This window comes from Xenopus laevis, chromosome 2L (assembly GCF_017654675.1).
Source record: "Xenopus laevis strain J_2021 chromosome 2L, Xenopus_laevis_v10.1, whole genome shotgun sequence".
Taxonomy (NCBI): domain Eukaryota; kingdom Metazoa; phylum Chordata; class Amphibia; order Anura; family Pipidae; genus Xenopus; species Xenopus laevis.
This window is the reverse complement of record NC_054373.1, coordinates 67,457,413-67,473,986: the sequence shown is the minus strand read 5'-3', so window position 1 is coordinate 67,473,986 and position 16,574 is coordinate 67,457,413. Positions and strand designations below refer to the sequence as shown.

The 16,574-nt window shown below is 37.1% G+C and overlaps 1 protein-coding gene across 4 annotated transcripts in view; it reads left to right on the top strand.

Annotated features, from left to right (window-relative positions):
- The window catches only part of tmcc2.L (transmembrane and coiled-coil domain family 2 L homeolog), a 40,824-nt gene extending 25,400 nt beyond the window's left edge, over window positions 1–15,424 (top strand). For 3 of the 4 annotated variants that reach the window (XM_041581987.1, XM_018246512.2, XM_041581988.1), the window contains 4 exons: window positions 9,144–9,410; window positions 10,030–10,721; window positions 13,611–13,746; window positions 14,252–15,424. In XM_041581987.1, coding sequence (XP_041437921.1) covers window positions 9,144–9,410; window positions 10,030–10,721; window positions 13,611–13,746; window positions 14,252–14,563 — 1,407 coding nt within the window. In that variant the 3' untranslated portion in view covers window positions 14,564–15,424. The remainder of the gene's footprint in view (window positions 1–9,143; window positions 9,411–10,029; window positions 10,722–13,610; window positions 13,747–14,251) is intronic. The other variant, XM_041581986.1, reaches the window with a different exon arrangement.
- Window positions 15,425–16,574: the final 1,150 nt, after the last annotated feature.

Sequence of the window (16,574 nt, the reverse complement as noted above, 5' to 3'; positions counted from 1 at the left end):
AAATCTGCCAAGCTGAAAACTTTGTCACAAATAGTATTATAAGTGCAGTGGGTAAATGTGTAGTTTGCACTGGAAATTGTGATACTGTTCAGCAGGGATGGGGCAGAATATCTTCTGTGTGTGTATAGTAGTATCATAACGCTGGATAAATACTTACTGATGATCTTTATTCTAATATGCTGATTGTTAACATGTTTCTGTATATCAATGTACAGCTTGAGGCTCAAAAAGGATTGATTATTTGTCTGATTTATAAAACTCTGAAGTTTCGTTTTCAACTGCCTCTTATTTTGAGACAGCTAAGGATTTCACGCCAAGTTTCTAGATGCCTTACGTCAGCTATTACTGTTTAAATGCCCAGCACCATTATTCAGCAGATAAACATAGCCTCATGCAGATTCACCCACGCTGACTTGCAGACACTAGTGCACATACAGAGACTCATATATGCATACACATATTCATAGAGAAGCACAAAATCACAAATGGGATCTGTTATCCAGAAACCCGTTATCCAGAAAGCTCCAAATTACAGAAAGGCCGTCTCCCATTTTATCCAAATAATCCAAATTTTCAAAAATGTTTTCCTTTTTTCTGTAATAATAAAACAGAAAAAATACCTTTAATTTGATCCAGACATATATATTTATATAATTAATATAATTAATTCCTATTGGGTTTATTTAATATTTAAATGATTTTATAGTAGACTTAAGGTATGAAGATTCGAATTACGGAAAGATCTATTATCCGGAAAACCCCAGGTCCCGAGCATTCTGGATAACAGGTCCCATACGTGTACTACAAATGATTCCAATTCTGACCATTTAGAGCCGTACTACAAATGTACATATTTAGGCAGTAGGAGCCCTACTTTAATTGTATTACATTTTATTTAAAATACCTCTAACACCCCTTGTTTTTTGTAAAAGTGCTTTAAGCTGGCCATAGGCGCAAAGATCCAATCGTACGAATCTAGGATTTGTACGATTTTCAGACCGTGTGTGGAGAGTCCCGACATTTTTCGTCCAGCGGAGATCGGTCGTTTGGTCGATCGACAGGTTAAAAAAATTTCTGTCAGCTGCCAATAAAATCTCTGCATGTATTGCCGATCGTACGATTTTCAGAGGGAGACTGTACACTAGCTTTGTCGGACATAACTATTGTACGATTGCTGTCAGGGACAGAACATCTGCTCATCTGCTCTTTAACTACTTTATTTAATCTAAATGGTAAGACTTTGATCTTAATGGTTAGTGGCAGGTCGGGAGATGGTAAAGTCCGATCGTACGTTGATTCATATAATCGGATCTTTGCGTCTGTGGCCAGCTTTAAGCTATTTTTGGAAAAATATGCTGCATAGACAAACACAGACGTTAAGAACTGCTTTCCTTGCAAAATGTATTATTGTCTGACATTTCTCCCTAGGCAGCTTTATTACTTTTGGTACAATAATTTCATGTTTGTGTAACATTGTTTGCAATGCATGGAGATGCTGTGAGCAATCTGTAGGCTGATTCAACCAAAGAATCACTATGCATACCTCCCAACTGTCCCATTTTTAGAGGGACAGTCCCTCTTTTGACAGCTCAACCCGCAGTCCCTGTATTGAAAAGTCCAGTTTTTCTTTGCACTGAACAGCCAGAAAAAGAAACAAAGTTTCTAACTTAATTGGCTTTTGGCATAGAACCCAGAACAGCCACAGCAGCAGATAAGATACTTTTGTAACAATTTCGAGATAAGCAAATAAGTAATTGTAACAATATAAGGTAACAGGCCCCTTGGGAAAAGTTAGACTCACAGCTTAAAGGGCAACTCACCTTCATTGGTACAACTGTAATAACTGAAAAAAACCAAAGAAATATGTTCAAACTTTCATAACCTGCCAAATTTTGTAAAATGAACATGGTAATTAGGGGGAGTGGTCACAAAAATGGGCGTGGTCATAAATCTTGGCCAAAAAGAGGTTTCTGCTTTTGCTTTTCCCCATGTAAGGGTGGTTTATATTGCTTCTTTTTTAGTGTGATCTGGGGGTTTTGTGACTTGCTTGTCTGTATTATGTGTCACCTAATAAATAAAAATGTACCCACCCCCAAACTTGTCCTTACAATAAGCTTAACGTGCTGGTTTTGCTGTAGGCAGATATACCAGAATCAGACTGATCTTGAGGGCCAGTTTTGTCCTTGTATACAGTGTTCCCCTAAGGCTGATAAGTTATTGATTTGTAGAGAGCATTGATTGCTGTGGCTTGATGGGATATATATTCATTCCCTGTCCCTTGGGTAGTTCTCACAGAGCTGATGACATGTTACGAGATTGTGATGTTGTTTTTAGCTGCATATACTGTAGGTTGTACCCTTTCTTTAACGTTCCTTAAGCCTTTGCTTACATAGCCCCAACTTTAGTTAGCTTGATCCATATTTAATTGATTTCCTTTCTCATCCTTATATTCGTATTACTTTTCATTCCCTCTTTCCTTTTGCATTTATTACCTTACAGCTTCCTTTGTGTCTCCATAGCTTCCCCTATACATCATCCATACATTCTATACCCATCTCTATTCTTTCAATACCTTTAAATCTCCACATCTCTCTTTTTAGTCACAGATCTTTGTCATACTGATATCCTTAGTCCCTTCTCTCCCACTCATAATCTCAATCCCAGGTATTCCTGTTTCTCTGCTACACCAATACGCTGTTTACTCTGCTGCTTCCTTAACATGGAGAGAGAGGATGAGTTGCCATTTGTGATGATACTAGGACAGACACTGTGTACCAGCCCCATAGTTGTCCAGTTACCTAATATTACCGTGTCAGAGATCACACCTGGGAGGATGCAACTTGTAAACCTTGTAGGAACCTTGAACTTATCATTGTCTGTTCATGGTGTTTCAGGTTATACAGTGAAGAGAAAGCTGTATAACACAGCAAAAAAAAAAAAAAAAAAGAACTGAGTGTCTGCGACTCATCTAGTCTTATAATTTATTAGCCATCCGTTTATGTGACATGCCTGTGTATATGCAAACCATGTCACTCAGCGCTAGTTCACTTTTCAGATAATCAAATTATTTTCAATTAGACTCAAAAATAGAAAAATATTAAGGTGCAGTGTCATATTTCTGGGTGGATAAATGTTTCAAAAAATATACAGGCAGGTAAATTGGCCCCTATTGATCCTAGTGTGTTATGTGAATATAATAGGGACTTTCGACTGTAAGCTCCAGTGAGGCAAAGATTGATGAACAGTCACCATTAATAAAGGTTACACATAATGTGTAATACTGAAATAGTGGAGGATGCAATTGATTTGTTTTTTTCTATGTGTGTGCATAAAATGTTACCTGATTTTGTTCTGAATTCACAGTTGTTCACATAAAAATTGGTTATTTGGGACATAGCATGCACATATGACGATATCTGATGTAATACATGCCAAGACTACGTTAACCAAGTCTGTGGCTTTTTTATTACATGAGGTACGGAGGTAATGTAGTTTGTTATTCACCAATCCATCTTCCGCCTCAGTTCAGGACAGTGCAAAAAGGGGAAGTATAGAAACATCAGCCCTTGTTTCCGAGTGTCACTAAAATTTGCAATAACTTCCTCAGCTCACTGGTTTTCTAACTTTCTGCACATAATTTATGGTTTTAGTGCAGTAACCCTGGTGTTGACTTAAACATCCTCACTGCAAAGCTGCTATGTGCCGAATTATGACAAAATGCAGCATGGACACGGACATGAAGAAGACACTGAGCAAGGTAGCAGGCCAGGACTGGCAATCTGTGGATTCTGGCAAATGCCAGAGGGGCTGCTGTAAGATGCTACAGACACTCGCTATCACTAAGAGAGCTGGTGGGGGCTGTTTGGGCCTCTGCGTACTTGAAATGCCATGGCCTATTTTGAATCCCAGTCCAGACCTGCCAGGTAGTAGTAATGGTTTTGAATTTGTGGTTAACGAAAGCAGTTTTGTTTGACCATTATTTTGCCACAGCCTGACAGCCATCACTTCATGTTTGTTGTTTTCATATAGATCACCAGAAATGACTTTTTCCAATGACTTTCTATTTTCTATGTGTGACATTTTTTGTAATATTGAAGTGTAAAGTGTCATTTCTCTCCTTCTGAAGCAGCTCTGGGAGGGGGGGTCGCCGATCCTGTAAACTGTTCTAAATGGATAAATTTAGTTGATACATTTCTTATATTTGTCCCCGCTGAGCAGAATCTCTGGGTTTCAATACAGGCAGCTGTTAGAATTGATACAATAGTTGCTAATACTCCAGAGATGCTGCTGAGAAATGTATCAACTAAATGTTGCAAAATTGTAACAGTTTAGAGTCTGCACTTGAATTACTGAGCTGCCAGACTCAAACACCAGACAGGGACCAAAACACTCAGACAGGGACATTCAACTTTAAACTTAGATTTTGGAAAAAACGTAAAAAATAAATAATGGAAAGTAATTGAAAAAAGTCTTTTTTTTTGGGGAACAATCTAAAAACAACTGAATTGAAAAAAGTGTTTGAAAGGTGAACCACCCCTTTAATCATCAGTTTTTTTTTAATATGGTTCTTGCAGAAAAACTAATATATATATATATATATATATATATATATATATATATATATATATATATATATATATACACATACACACAAGACTCTTGTGAAAAACCAGGTGACTATAAGGTTGTGTCATTTTGAGTTATAAAAGACATGGCATTCAAATCTACGTAGTTGATTTTGCAATAAAAAGACAATATATAGAGTAGTACGTCTGAGACAGATGGCTTATGAGTTTTATATAGAACTACCCACATGTTCACTGTTTAAGTACGGGTATATCGTCTTTGATGTATTCCTACAACAAAAAGGCTTCAAATGGTGTTATATCGCCGGAACTTCAGAGTTGGCCCTACGGGCCGTTTGCACTTACCGAGAGGTAGTGAAGGGAGAGCCTGGTATATTTGTCGGTTCTAGTGTGAAATCTCCGCTTGTCAATGATCCAAAGGACGCGGATTGGTGCAGAGATGCGATCCTTTGCTGGCAGGTAAAATGCGCTGTCTCCTATTGAAAACGGCTGCTGAATCAGATGATGGCGGCGTCTCTGCACGGAGGTTAGCGTTTGTGCTCGTCTGGCGATTATGTGTCTCCCAGCCTTGTCAGCTCGGCGGTCCAGATTTTTTTGGGGAAAGAACTTATTCAGGCAGAAGTTAGAGAACAAATTGTAAATAATTTTATTTGATTAATACAAGCCCAACGCGTTTCATATCTCCTGATACTTCCTCAGGGGCATCACACTTGTTACATCACGTCACTGATTAAATAGGTGGTTTGATCAAGTCATTAGCCTAATTGGCAATTAGCTGATTCTTAACAGTCCATTATTTTAAAAACAATCGCATTAATTTATGTTTAGTAAATAAATTCATAAAACATTAAAAACAATCAATTTCATTGTGTATAATTTAAATTAATGTAAAAATAGAATAATCAAGTTTGGAAAAAGTTATTCCATTAAAAAACACTTCAAATATATTTCTATATTCAGACCCTTTGGGGTTAATGTTTTGAGTTTGTGTATACAATACGTTTCTTCACGCGATATAGTCTGTATGATATCACTTCCTCTCCAATGTTTTTTATTTTGTACTATACCTATAAACTTTAATAGAGAGGGATCTGAATTATGATGAGTTTTAAAATGAGCTGACACGCTATGTGTTAATAGCCCCTTTTTAATATTATTCATGGGTTCCCATATTCTGGTTTTCAATGTTCTATTTGTCCTTCCTATATACTGCAAATTGCAGGGACATTGTAATAAATTAATAACATTATTGCTGTTACACATTATGGATGCTTTTATATTGAATTCTTCTTTGGTTACATGTGATTCAAATTTTTTCACTTTTCTTTCATTGATTTTACTAGTTTTACATCCTTTACATGTCCTACAGGTGAAAAATCCATTAGTGCTTTCCATAAGAAATGGCTTTGATGTTCCATTACAATCTATGGGTGGTAAACAACTTGAATTATTGTATGTGGTAATAAACGAAATAGCATTTTTTGATTTTGTTTTTTCTGTGTTATTATTTATTAATTCGTTACGATCTTTTTTTATCACATATTGATTTTGCTTCCTGTATTAGTTTTTCATCATATCCTTTGTCTGTCAGTTGGTTACTTGGCATTCTTTTTCATAATCACTTTGTTTGCTACAATTTCTTTTTATTCTATTAAACTAGCTATAATTAATTGAGAATGAAGCCATTGCAGTCGGTTCGTTTTCTATACAGGCATGTTTCAAATTTATCATTTTCTACCGATATCGTCAAGTCTAAAAAATGTACACTTTTTGTACTATAGTCACTGGTGAAGCTAATATTCTGATCATTCAAATTTAGACCATTTAAAAATTCCTTCAGTTTGTTTTCAGTGCCATTCCATATAAAAAGACAATCGTCTATGTAACGTTTCCAGATGACAAGACCCTTGTTTTCGTTTGTATTCGCATTTTTGTTTAACAGAGGTAAAATATTGTTTTGTTCCCAATTTCCCATAAAGAGATTTGCGTAACTGGGTGCGAATCAAGTTCCCATCGCAGACCCTTTGATTTGCAGGTAATAATCGTTCTCAAACCAAAAATATTTTTTTGTGGGTATGAATTCTATACTTTTTATTAAGAAGTCCTTTTGAATTTTTTCCAATGATGACTCTTCTTCTAAATATTTTCTAAATGCCAAATGATGATCGATTATAGTATATAATGATGTGACATCACAGGTTCCTAATATGTATCCTTTTTTCCATGGAACATTATTTATGAATTTAATAGTGTCAATTGTGTCTTTCAAGTAGGAAGGTAAATTTATTAAATATTTTTCTAAAAATAGATCTATATATTCGGAAAGGTTTGAGGTTAAACCTCAAACGACGTCCTGGAGGGTTTTTTTCATCTTTGTGAATTTTTGGTAAAATATATATCACTGGTGTTTTTGGGTGATTCACTTTCAGATAGTTGAATTCATTCTTGATAAGAATTCCTTCATTTTTAGCTTCATTTAATAAACACTATATTTCTTTTTGGTAATCAGCAGTGGGATTATTTTTTAACTTTTAATAAGTATGTGCATCTGAAAGTTGTTTATTAATTTCACTTATATACTGTAATTGTCTCTTATTTGAATAACTATTCCTCCTCCCTTATCGGCTGGTTTTATTACAATACTTTTATCGTTCTGTAAATCTTTTAGCTCTTTCTTTTCTCCGTTAGTTAAGTTTTGCTTTTGTGAAGTTTTTGTATCCATATTTTCTATATCTTCTAGAACCAGTTCCTTAAAGGTGTTAATGAAATGACTATTGGTATATGAGGGGTTGAAAACTGATTTAAGTTTGAGATGGGTGTGGGTATATTCAAATGTATCCATAATTGCAGTATTCTCTTTTTTTTTAAACTCAGTTTTCTAACAAACTTATGTGTGTCTATATACGTTTGGAATTTATTGATCTGATTGGTAGGTGCAAATTTTAAGCCCTTTGTAACACTCTTATGGGGTCAGGTCTTTCTGTGTAATTTTCTTCCTCCTCTCTTTCCTAGTTTTTGTCTTCTAAAGTCCTCCGTTTTTTGTGTGGTGTTTCTGTTCTTAGGTCTCCCCCCATTTGTCCATAGGTCCTCTTCTCCCTGTCTTTTGGCTTCTTTTTCGGAAAATCTCTCTGTTTATCTCTCATATCATTGTAATAATTTCTATTGGTTTTTGGTGGTGAGAATCCATTGTTCGATGTTGTACGGTTTCTCTGTGTGTAATTGTGTTCTTCTCTATTATAGTATGGATGATTAACATATTCTCTTTGAATTATCGGATTGTAATTGGTGTAATTTCTTTTTTGTGTGTAATTACGTTTTTCTCTATTGAAATTGGAGTAATTTGAATAATTTCTCTGTTCTATTGGTCTATGTTCTCTCTTATTTTTATAATATTTTGAAGGGTACTCTTTTTTAAGTATATCATTTGTAGATCTGTTTTTATCTCTCAAAAATTTAGACCTTTTTCTCTCTATGATTTCCTTTTCTCCTCTAGCTAAGTTAATATGTAAATTATACGCCTGTTCCTTGTATTCTGGTATATTTTTGATGGGTTCTAAAAGTTCTTGTGTATTACTAATTTCTGTTTCAAGTTTTTCCAATTGTGTTTTGTGATCCATTATTAAGCTCATTAAGTCTAATGAGGCTCTTTTTAGAATACAATTCCAACGTTCCAGGAAAGTGGGATCTGTACTGGTGAATGTGGGATTTTTATGTATAAGCAACCCTTGTGGTATGAGGTCCTGTTCCAGGTACTTTTCTAAGGTGACTGCATTCCACCATATCTTCATTCAGTTAATAGTGCTGTTCCAGCAGAATTCTGCACTAAAATCAATTTCTCAAAAGACCAAACAGATTTTTTTATATTCAATTTTGAAATCTTACATGGGGTTAGACATATTGTCAATTTCCCAGCTGCCCCAAATCATGTGACTTGTGCTCTGATAAACTTCAATCACTCTTTACTGCTGTACTGCAAATTGGAGTGATATCACCCCCTCCCTTCCCCCCCCCCCAGCAGCCAAACAAAAGAACAATGGGAAGGTAACCAGATAACCGCTCCCTAACACAAGATAACAGCTGCCTGGTAATCTATGAACAACACCCATAAAAACCCATGTCCCACTGAGACTCCTTCAGTTACATTGCGAAGGAAACACAACAGCCTGCCAGAAAGCATTTCTCTCCTAAAGTGCAGGCACAAGTCAATTGAACAGGGGCAGTTAGGAAATTGACAAAATGTCTAGCCCCATGTCAGAATTCAAAATTGAATATAAAAAAATCTGTTTGCTCTTTTAAGAAATGGATTTCAGTGCAGAAGTCTGCTGGAGTAGCACTATTAACCGGTGCGTTTTGAAAAAAAACATGTTTTCCGATGACAGGATCCCTTTAATAACAGTGTCCACAAAATGGCTCCTGCCTGCTTGCTATTCAAATAATTTATATAGTGTAATTAAAGTTCATTTTGTTTGACTAACATGATAAAATAGGATTTGGAATAATTTTTTCAGGTGATGGGTCCCAGATTTTTTCTGACTTCCCCATTCTTTTATTCTTCAGCAGCAACTCGACAAAGGGGACCTGAGTACCCTGAGTCTGCCTCCCAGTACAGTCCATGGAGGCTCAGATGGAAACATCAGCCTGGAAGTCCCAGAGGGAGTGCCTGACCCTCAACGCACAAAGGCAGCCATGGATCATCTGCACCAGAAGATCCTCAAAATCACAGAGCAGATCAAGATTGAACTGGAAGCAAGAGATGACAATGTGGCTGAGTATCTGAAACTGGCAAATAATGCAGACCGCCAACAGGTCTCCCGTATAAAACAGGTAATTTATAAGCTTCTTCACACTTTTTAACCATTATAGATCTTTGCACCATTGAAGCATAAGTAGGAGCATACAAACATTTTTAAAAAGATATTGACCGATAAACAAATGCAAAAAAGAAAAAGTGTAGCACAAGGTCACAAGATTAAATTAATTAATTTAACACATTTAAGCCTTGACTTGGTGCAACATACAAACTTTCTGCTACATTAGATGCTGTGAATAATTAAAAAAAATAACATTAACACTGAAATCAGTACAGGTGATGCTGGTGATACTTCTCAAATCTTTTTTTTAGCTTCAGGTCTTATAACAGTACCTGCCATTATAGTTTATTTGTTTCAGTCCATAGATTAAGACAAGTAGTACATGAATTAAAATGTGAATGCCCTCTATGCTATGGCAATCACCTGAAAGCTTGTGCAAGCGACTGACACTTTGGAATACAGACTGCCACATGTACAAGTGATTACATGATGTCTTTACTCAGCTAATCTACAGATACCTGTATTACTTTTTACTGAAAATGCTATAGCCAAACTGCCTTTTTTTCTTACAAAAATATTATTCAGATTCAACATATTTATCTACAAGATTACCTTTTCTCTTAATCTCTTAGGTTTTTGAAAAGAAGAATCAAAAGTCTGCTCAGACTATTGCCCAGCTGCATAAAAAGTTGGAGCATTATCACAAAAAGTTGAAGGAGATTGAGCAGAATGGCATTTCACGTCAGCCCAAAGATGTACTTAGAGATATGCAACAAGGCCTAAAAGATGTAAGAGCCAATGTCCGTGCAGGCATTAGTGGCTTTGGGGGAGGCGTGGTTGAGGGTGTGAAGGGAGGACTTTCTGGCCTGTCTCAAGTCACTCACACTGCAGTGGTTTCAAAGCCCCGTGAGTTTGCTAGCCTTATCCGCAATAAGTTTGGCAGTGCTGACAACATCTCTCATCTTAAGGATGGTCTGGAAGAAGATGGAGAAGGACAAGGAGGAAACCGGGCACTCAGTGGAAGTGCTACACTAGCTCCTAGTCCCAAATATGGCAGCGATGATGAATGTTCTAGTGCTACCTCTGGGTCAGCTGGAGGAGGGAGTAACTCTGGGGCAGGACCAGCAGGGCCTGGGAGTCCCAGGTCTAATACTCTGGATGTGCATCATCATGGACACCATGGGGGGTTTGATGCTATTCTTGAGGAGCTATGTGAGATCAAAGATGGTCAGAGCCACATAGAGGACTCAATGGAAGACTTAAAATCACAGTTGCAGCGGGATTACAACTGTATGACACAGTGTCTTCAGGAAGAACGCTACAGGTAAGTATCTCAGATCTGACATGAATCCTTAGTGTAAAACCCAGACGGGACACACATTGTAAACTTGCATAGTAAATACAGTTACTCATAGAATCCATTTTGTATGGTTGTTGGTACTTGTAAGATGGGTGAATGATACCATCTGCTTTTGTTTCTGTCCCACATCTACAACATTTTATGTTGTACATTACTGCTTCCGCATACTGGTAAGTTTAGCTTTTTACATAACCCAGTATGTCTAGGACAGAAAACAATTTCTAGTGAATGTCTTTGTTTATTCCTATAACTCTGCATATCCACAGGCTATATTGACTGTAGTATTAATATAAAAAGAAGAATATTTCTAAATCACGTTAAACAATTGTATATTTATCTTAACCATAAAAACTTTTTACATTTATGTTTAGGCTTTAGGAAGAAATTTGTTTAAAGTTAAATTCTGTAAGCTAGGCTGTGGCCTGTCTAAAATTTGATACGTTAGCAGTATCCTAGAAATTACAGCAATTAATGTATCACTTTTAATGCTCACTATACATTGTGAGATCTGTGTCCCACTTAACCACCAAAATACTGGTCCAAATCAGGCTGAACCAATTGATGGCCTGGTAGCCAATGATCAGTGTACAGTAGGTGGCGTGGTCCTCTCCTGATGGTATTTTCATACATGCCCTATAGATATCTGGCAGATTTAGCATATTGACTAGTGACTAAAGCTGCTAATATATTCTAATACTGAGTTGCTTTTGGGAAACATGAAAGGAAAAAAACTAAAGATATGCACCAGTTCCCACTTGCACAATCCCACTAGTAATTTATAAAGTGTGCTGTCCTTTCAGTCCCACTTTAAAGTGCATGGACAGATGTATTATATTCCAAAAGGCTATGTGTTAGTCTTCCCTTTGTTTGAAATAAAGTCTTCCGTTCTTTTACATGCCTGTCCATGGGATCTGTGAGTGTCTTTCTCTCTTTTGGGGCATGAGTACCCAGAACCCACATCTATACTGGCTAAATAACAAACGTGTTAACTACGTAACAGCCACCTGAGGCGGCTTTAACACAAGAATCGCCCCTAGATGGGGGCTTGCCTTGTGTCCCTACTGTGTTGGCCCAGTTCCGGACACTTAGGGGCAAATGTATCAAGGGTCAAATATTGAGGGTTAATTAACCCTCGATATTCGACTGGGGAATTAAAGGAAAACTATACCCCCCAAACAATGTAGGTCTAAAAAGATATTGCATAAAACAGCTCATATGTAAAATCCTCATTCATGTAAATAAACCATTTTCATAATAATATACTTTTCTAGTAGTATGTGCCATTGGGTAATCATAAATAGAAAATTGCCATTTTCCCCCTTGGGAACAAAACAAAACAAACCATACATTTTAGGTCACATGAGCCAATTAACAGACAGAGTTGTGTCTTTTGCTTCCACACTTCTTCCTGTTACAGTTAGAGTTGAAGTATTTCTGGTCAGGTGATCTCTGAGGCAGCACAGAGACCATCACGAAATGGTGGCTCAAGGCAAGAGATGTAAAAGGGCAAGAGTTACTTAAATATATATTCCAGTTTGGTAAAAATTCTTTAATATGCCACTTAATATGATATGAACTATATGTTGCTTAAGTGTTCATTTTGGGGGTATAGTTTTCCTTTAAAATCCTTCTACTTCAAATATCGAAGTCAAAGGATTTTTGAACGATCGAAGGATTAATCGTTCGATCGAACGATTAAATCCTTCGAATTGAACGATTCGAAGGATTTTAATCCATCGAACTAAGGATTATCCTTCGACCAAAAAAAGATAGCCAAGCCTATGGGGACCTTCCCCATAGGCTAACATTGACTTCGGTAGCTTTTAGGTGGCGAACCAGGGGGTCGAAGTTTTTTCTTAAAGAGACAGTACTTCGACTATCGAATGGTCGAATAATCGAACGATTTTTAGTTTGAATCGTTCGATTTGAAGTTAAAGTCATAGGCGAAGTTCGAAGTAGCCCATTCGATGGTCGAAGTAGCCAAAAAAACAGTATTTTTTCTTCTATTCCTTCACTCAAAAGAATGGGCCCCTATAAGGCAACTATTTGAGGAAGAAGATAATCCTATTGTTGTCAGTGTCACAGATACCTCTTCGGGAAATTGATTTTGAACCCTAGTATAGATCCAGTAATTTCGTATGCATCGCTAAGTGACTCAAGGCACAGGCCCACAACAGATTTTAATAGGATGTTACCAACCTACTCACCATCTCTATTTTTATTCAATTCTGTCCAGTTCTCCTGTTTTCTCTTCAGCTTTGATCTTCAAACATTTTTTCATTGTGTTTTTTAATTTTTTTCTCCCTAATCTCTGCTTACACTTGCTTAATATATGTGGTGGGGTGACTTTCTTTTATCTTATTTCAAGACTGCTACTACTGCAAATTGTTTGGCATTGTTGTTCCTCAGCGTTTACAATCTCTGCTATATCTCAAATAAGCAGTTAGCCACTCTAAATCAGCAAAAAATGAAAACTGAGTATGGCAGAATGTAAGATTCCTTCCCAAATTTCAAGTACAGCAGGCACAAAATATATGCCACAGATTAAACATCCCAAGATAAGGGGGAATGTAATTAAAAATTGCAAGCAATGTTTAGCGCTGCTCGCAATGTAAAATCATTTGCTGAAAAATATTACATTGGTAAACAAAGGTTAGCATTAAAATCTGCTTGAGGAAGTCGTTCAGGTCTGTAATCAGTAAAGAAGGATGCAAACACGGTTGCAAAACATATTACACTCCCCCAATAGTCTTTAAACTTAAAAATTAAACATTTTTGTTAGGTACAACAGTACTGTGCAATGTATTCTGAGCCTCTAACAAAATAGCAATTATATTAATCCTTCTCCACCAGGTATGAACGACTGGAAGAGCAGCTGAATGACCTGACAGAGCTTCATCAGAATGAAATGACTCTGCTAAAGCAGGAGCTTGCAAGCATGGAAGAAAAAGTAGCTTATCAATCATATGAGCGAGCCAGAGACATTCAGGTATGAAATCCCTCATATTCCTTGAGTAGTTTTTAAGTCTATTTTTTCCTGCTTTTTTACACAGACATGCTTGATTCCACACATTGAAAGGAAACAATGTACTTGCTGGGACCAGTTCCCTATTCCCTTTAGCCTTAGTTCATTGTGAGGTGATGACTTCTGGGATCTGAGGTCTAATTTCTATATTGGTAGTGCACAGATTCTCTGGAGGAAGAAGGACTATGTATAATTTCAATATATTGTACTGTTTGCACTCAGAGAGTCAGATACAGTATCTATAAATATGCTACTTGTTAGCCATAATGGCAGCCTTTCAAGATGAAATACGGTACATGGTAACATATGTAGATGCATCAAAATGGCAATACAATGAAATTATTTATTTGCCAAAATATAGGTTATTGTAGTGCTGCTTGGACAGACAAACTTAAATGTATAAAAAGAAAAAAAACTTACAGGCCAGTTTTTAAACATTTACTGACCTCACTATCTTTATCCATATTAGGAAGCTGTGGAATCCTGTCTCACCCGAATAACAAAACTTGAGCTACAGCAGCAGCAGCAACAAGTGGTTCAGCTGGAGGGGGTAGAAAATGCCAATGCTAGGGCTCTACTTGGGAAGTTCATCAATGTGTTGCTGGCACTGATGGCTGTACTACTAGTTTTTGTGTCTACAGCAGCCAGTTTCATTACTCCTCTGGTGAAGACGCGGTTCCGCCTCCTCTCTTCGCTGCTTTTCCTCCTTTCTCTCCTAACACTTTGGAGGCACTGGGACTGTGTCTCTTCCTGTCTTGAACATGTACTCTTACCCAGCTGATACTCCTCCCTCATTCCTTGAACCTGCAAACACACCCTCTTCTCTGTCCACGGACAGGGCAAGAGGCAGGCTTGGAGGGAGCTTACTGCCCAGTGCTAACTTCATATACTTATATAAATATCAGTATCGAACTGTTTATGCATATCTTGATAAACCTATATAGAGCTTCTTATTTAAAAGGGGCAGGTTTTTGCCAGTTTTGCCCTTACAGTCTACAAGAGAACGGGGTCTTTCAGAGTTTTTGGATTTGCTGAAGGAAGCAAGAATGACTTTTGGTTGTAGAAGAACATACAAAAAGTGTGGAAGATGTCTTACATTATGAATGTTCAGTTGGCCGTTATAGTACAATGCTCTGCAGAAAGTGATATTCTTCAAAATTACTTAAGAAATAATGCTCTGCCTTATAAGAAGCATTGCTCTGCATGACAGATATGGGGAACTGCTCATTTTTGTTGGCCGTTTATTCTCTGAATAATATGCAGTGTTCTGCATCATAGAAAGCAGTGCAAGGCTTTGTGTCAAGTTTGGTTGAGGTTAAGGCTCTGTACCATAAAGTATAAACAAAATTCTGAGCCACCTGTTGTAAGGCCCACTCTCTTGCACCTACACAAGGACAAGCAGAAAAAAAGCAATGATATTAGGTGTTGGAGTTGTTTGAGGGGCCTAAAATGCAGATTTTTTTTTAATTAAAAAAAAGTCTGCAATTCCAGTTAACTTGGGTTAGAACAATGGGCAAGTTATAGCTCAACTACTACCAGGGACGGATTTACATAGCGGGCGCCCCTAGGCTCACTGCCGTTTGTCCCCCCTGTCCCCTACCCTTTATTCATGCAAATTTTCATGGAGATTGTATCTCCTGCGCATCCCCAGTGTTTTTGAACCAATATAGGTGTGGTTGGGCAGCATGCCGCCCCCCTAAAATCCTGCCACCCTAGGCCCGGGCCTAGGTGGCCTTCCCACAAATCCGGGCCTGACTACTACTAAACAATTATACAACTATAAAAATGTATTTGTTTTTATTATGCAATAATGATGCTCTGTGCACTCCTTATAGTTAGCAAGTATTGTGATATAAGGGAGACCTCTAAGCAGCATAAACAAGCTAGGATTGAAGAATCAGTATTCTCTTTATCTATACATTTTATTACATCCCTTTGACTGGGTTTTAAAAAGTTCAGACTTGTAGGTGTCATATAAGCCATCAAATCTTTATTTATTTTGTAGGTTGATTTGATGAAGAAGAAAATTGCATGCTGTTTGGTTTTAACAGGATGCCACTTCCGAGGTTCCAAATCCAACAGGAGTTAAATTTCTAGCTCTTACTGTGGTCCTTCTAAAGTGCTTAACCGTCAAGCAAAGAATGTATGAATTGCAGTTAAATCGCTTTATGTACAAGCAAGGGTAACATAAGTTTCCTGTGACTAGGCTTTGCACATAATCCAAAAACTTAAAGAGATACTGACACCAGAAATTAAACTCTTTTTTACATCTATTATAATATTGCCTTTGAAAGCTACTTATAATTTTGCACAATGCTTTTACATTACCTGTCTGATGCCCCATGTTCCTGTATGAGGGGGCTGCCATATTTGTGCAGCAGGAGTCAGTTAGTATTAGAAACTTTAACTGACAAGCTGAGATGGGACAGTCAGGTTGGCAAAACAGTCAGGTTTAGAAACTTCAAGTAACAATAACTTACAAAAACAAATCTCTCAAAAAACGATCAACATGACCTATAATGTACATTCATATTTTAAAAAGTTTTTTCGTGTCAGTATCACTTTAAGTAGGCCGCAGAGAGAAAATGTAAGGGAAAATGCAACTATTAGCTGGGATGTTTATACTTAATTGTCTCTGGTCACATATATAGAAAAGGGGCCATATTGGCTAACAAAATGTGTGTGTAGTCACCAGTTTGTCCCTAAAAACTGCCGTCTATGTGGTGCTATGGATCATTTAATGCATGCTCCCCATGCTCTCATTTCACAATGTTGTTGAGCAAATACAAACG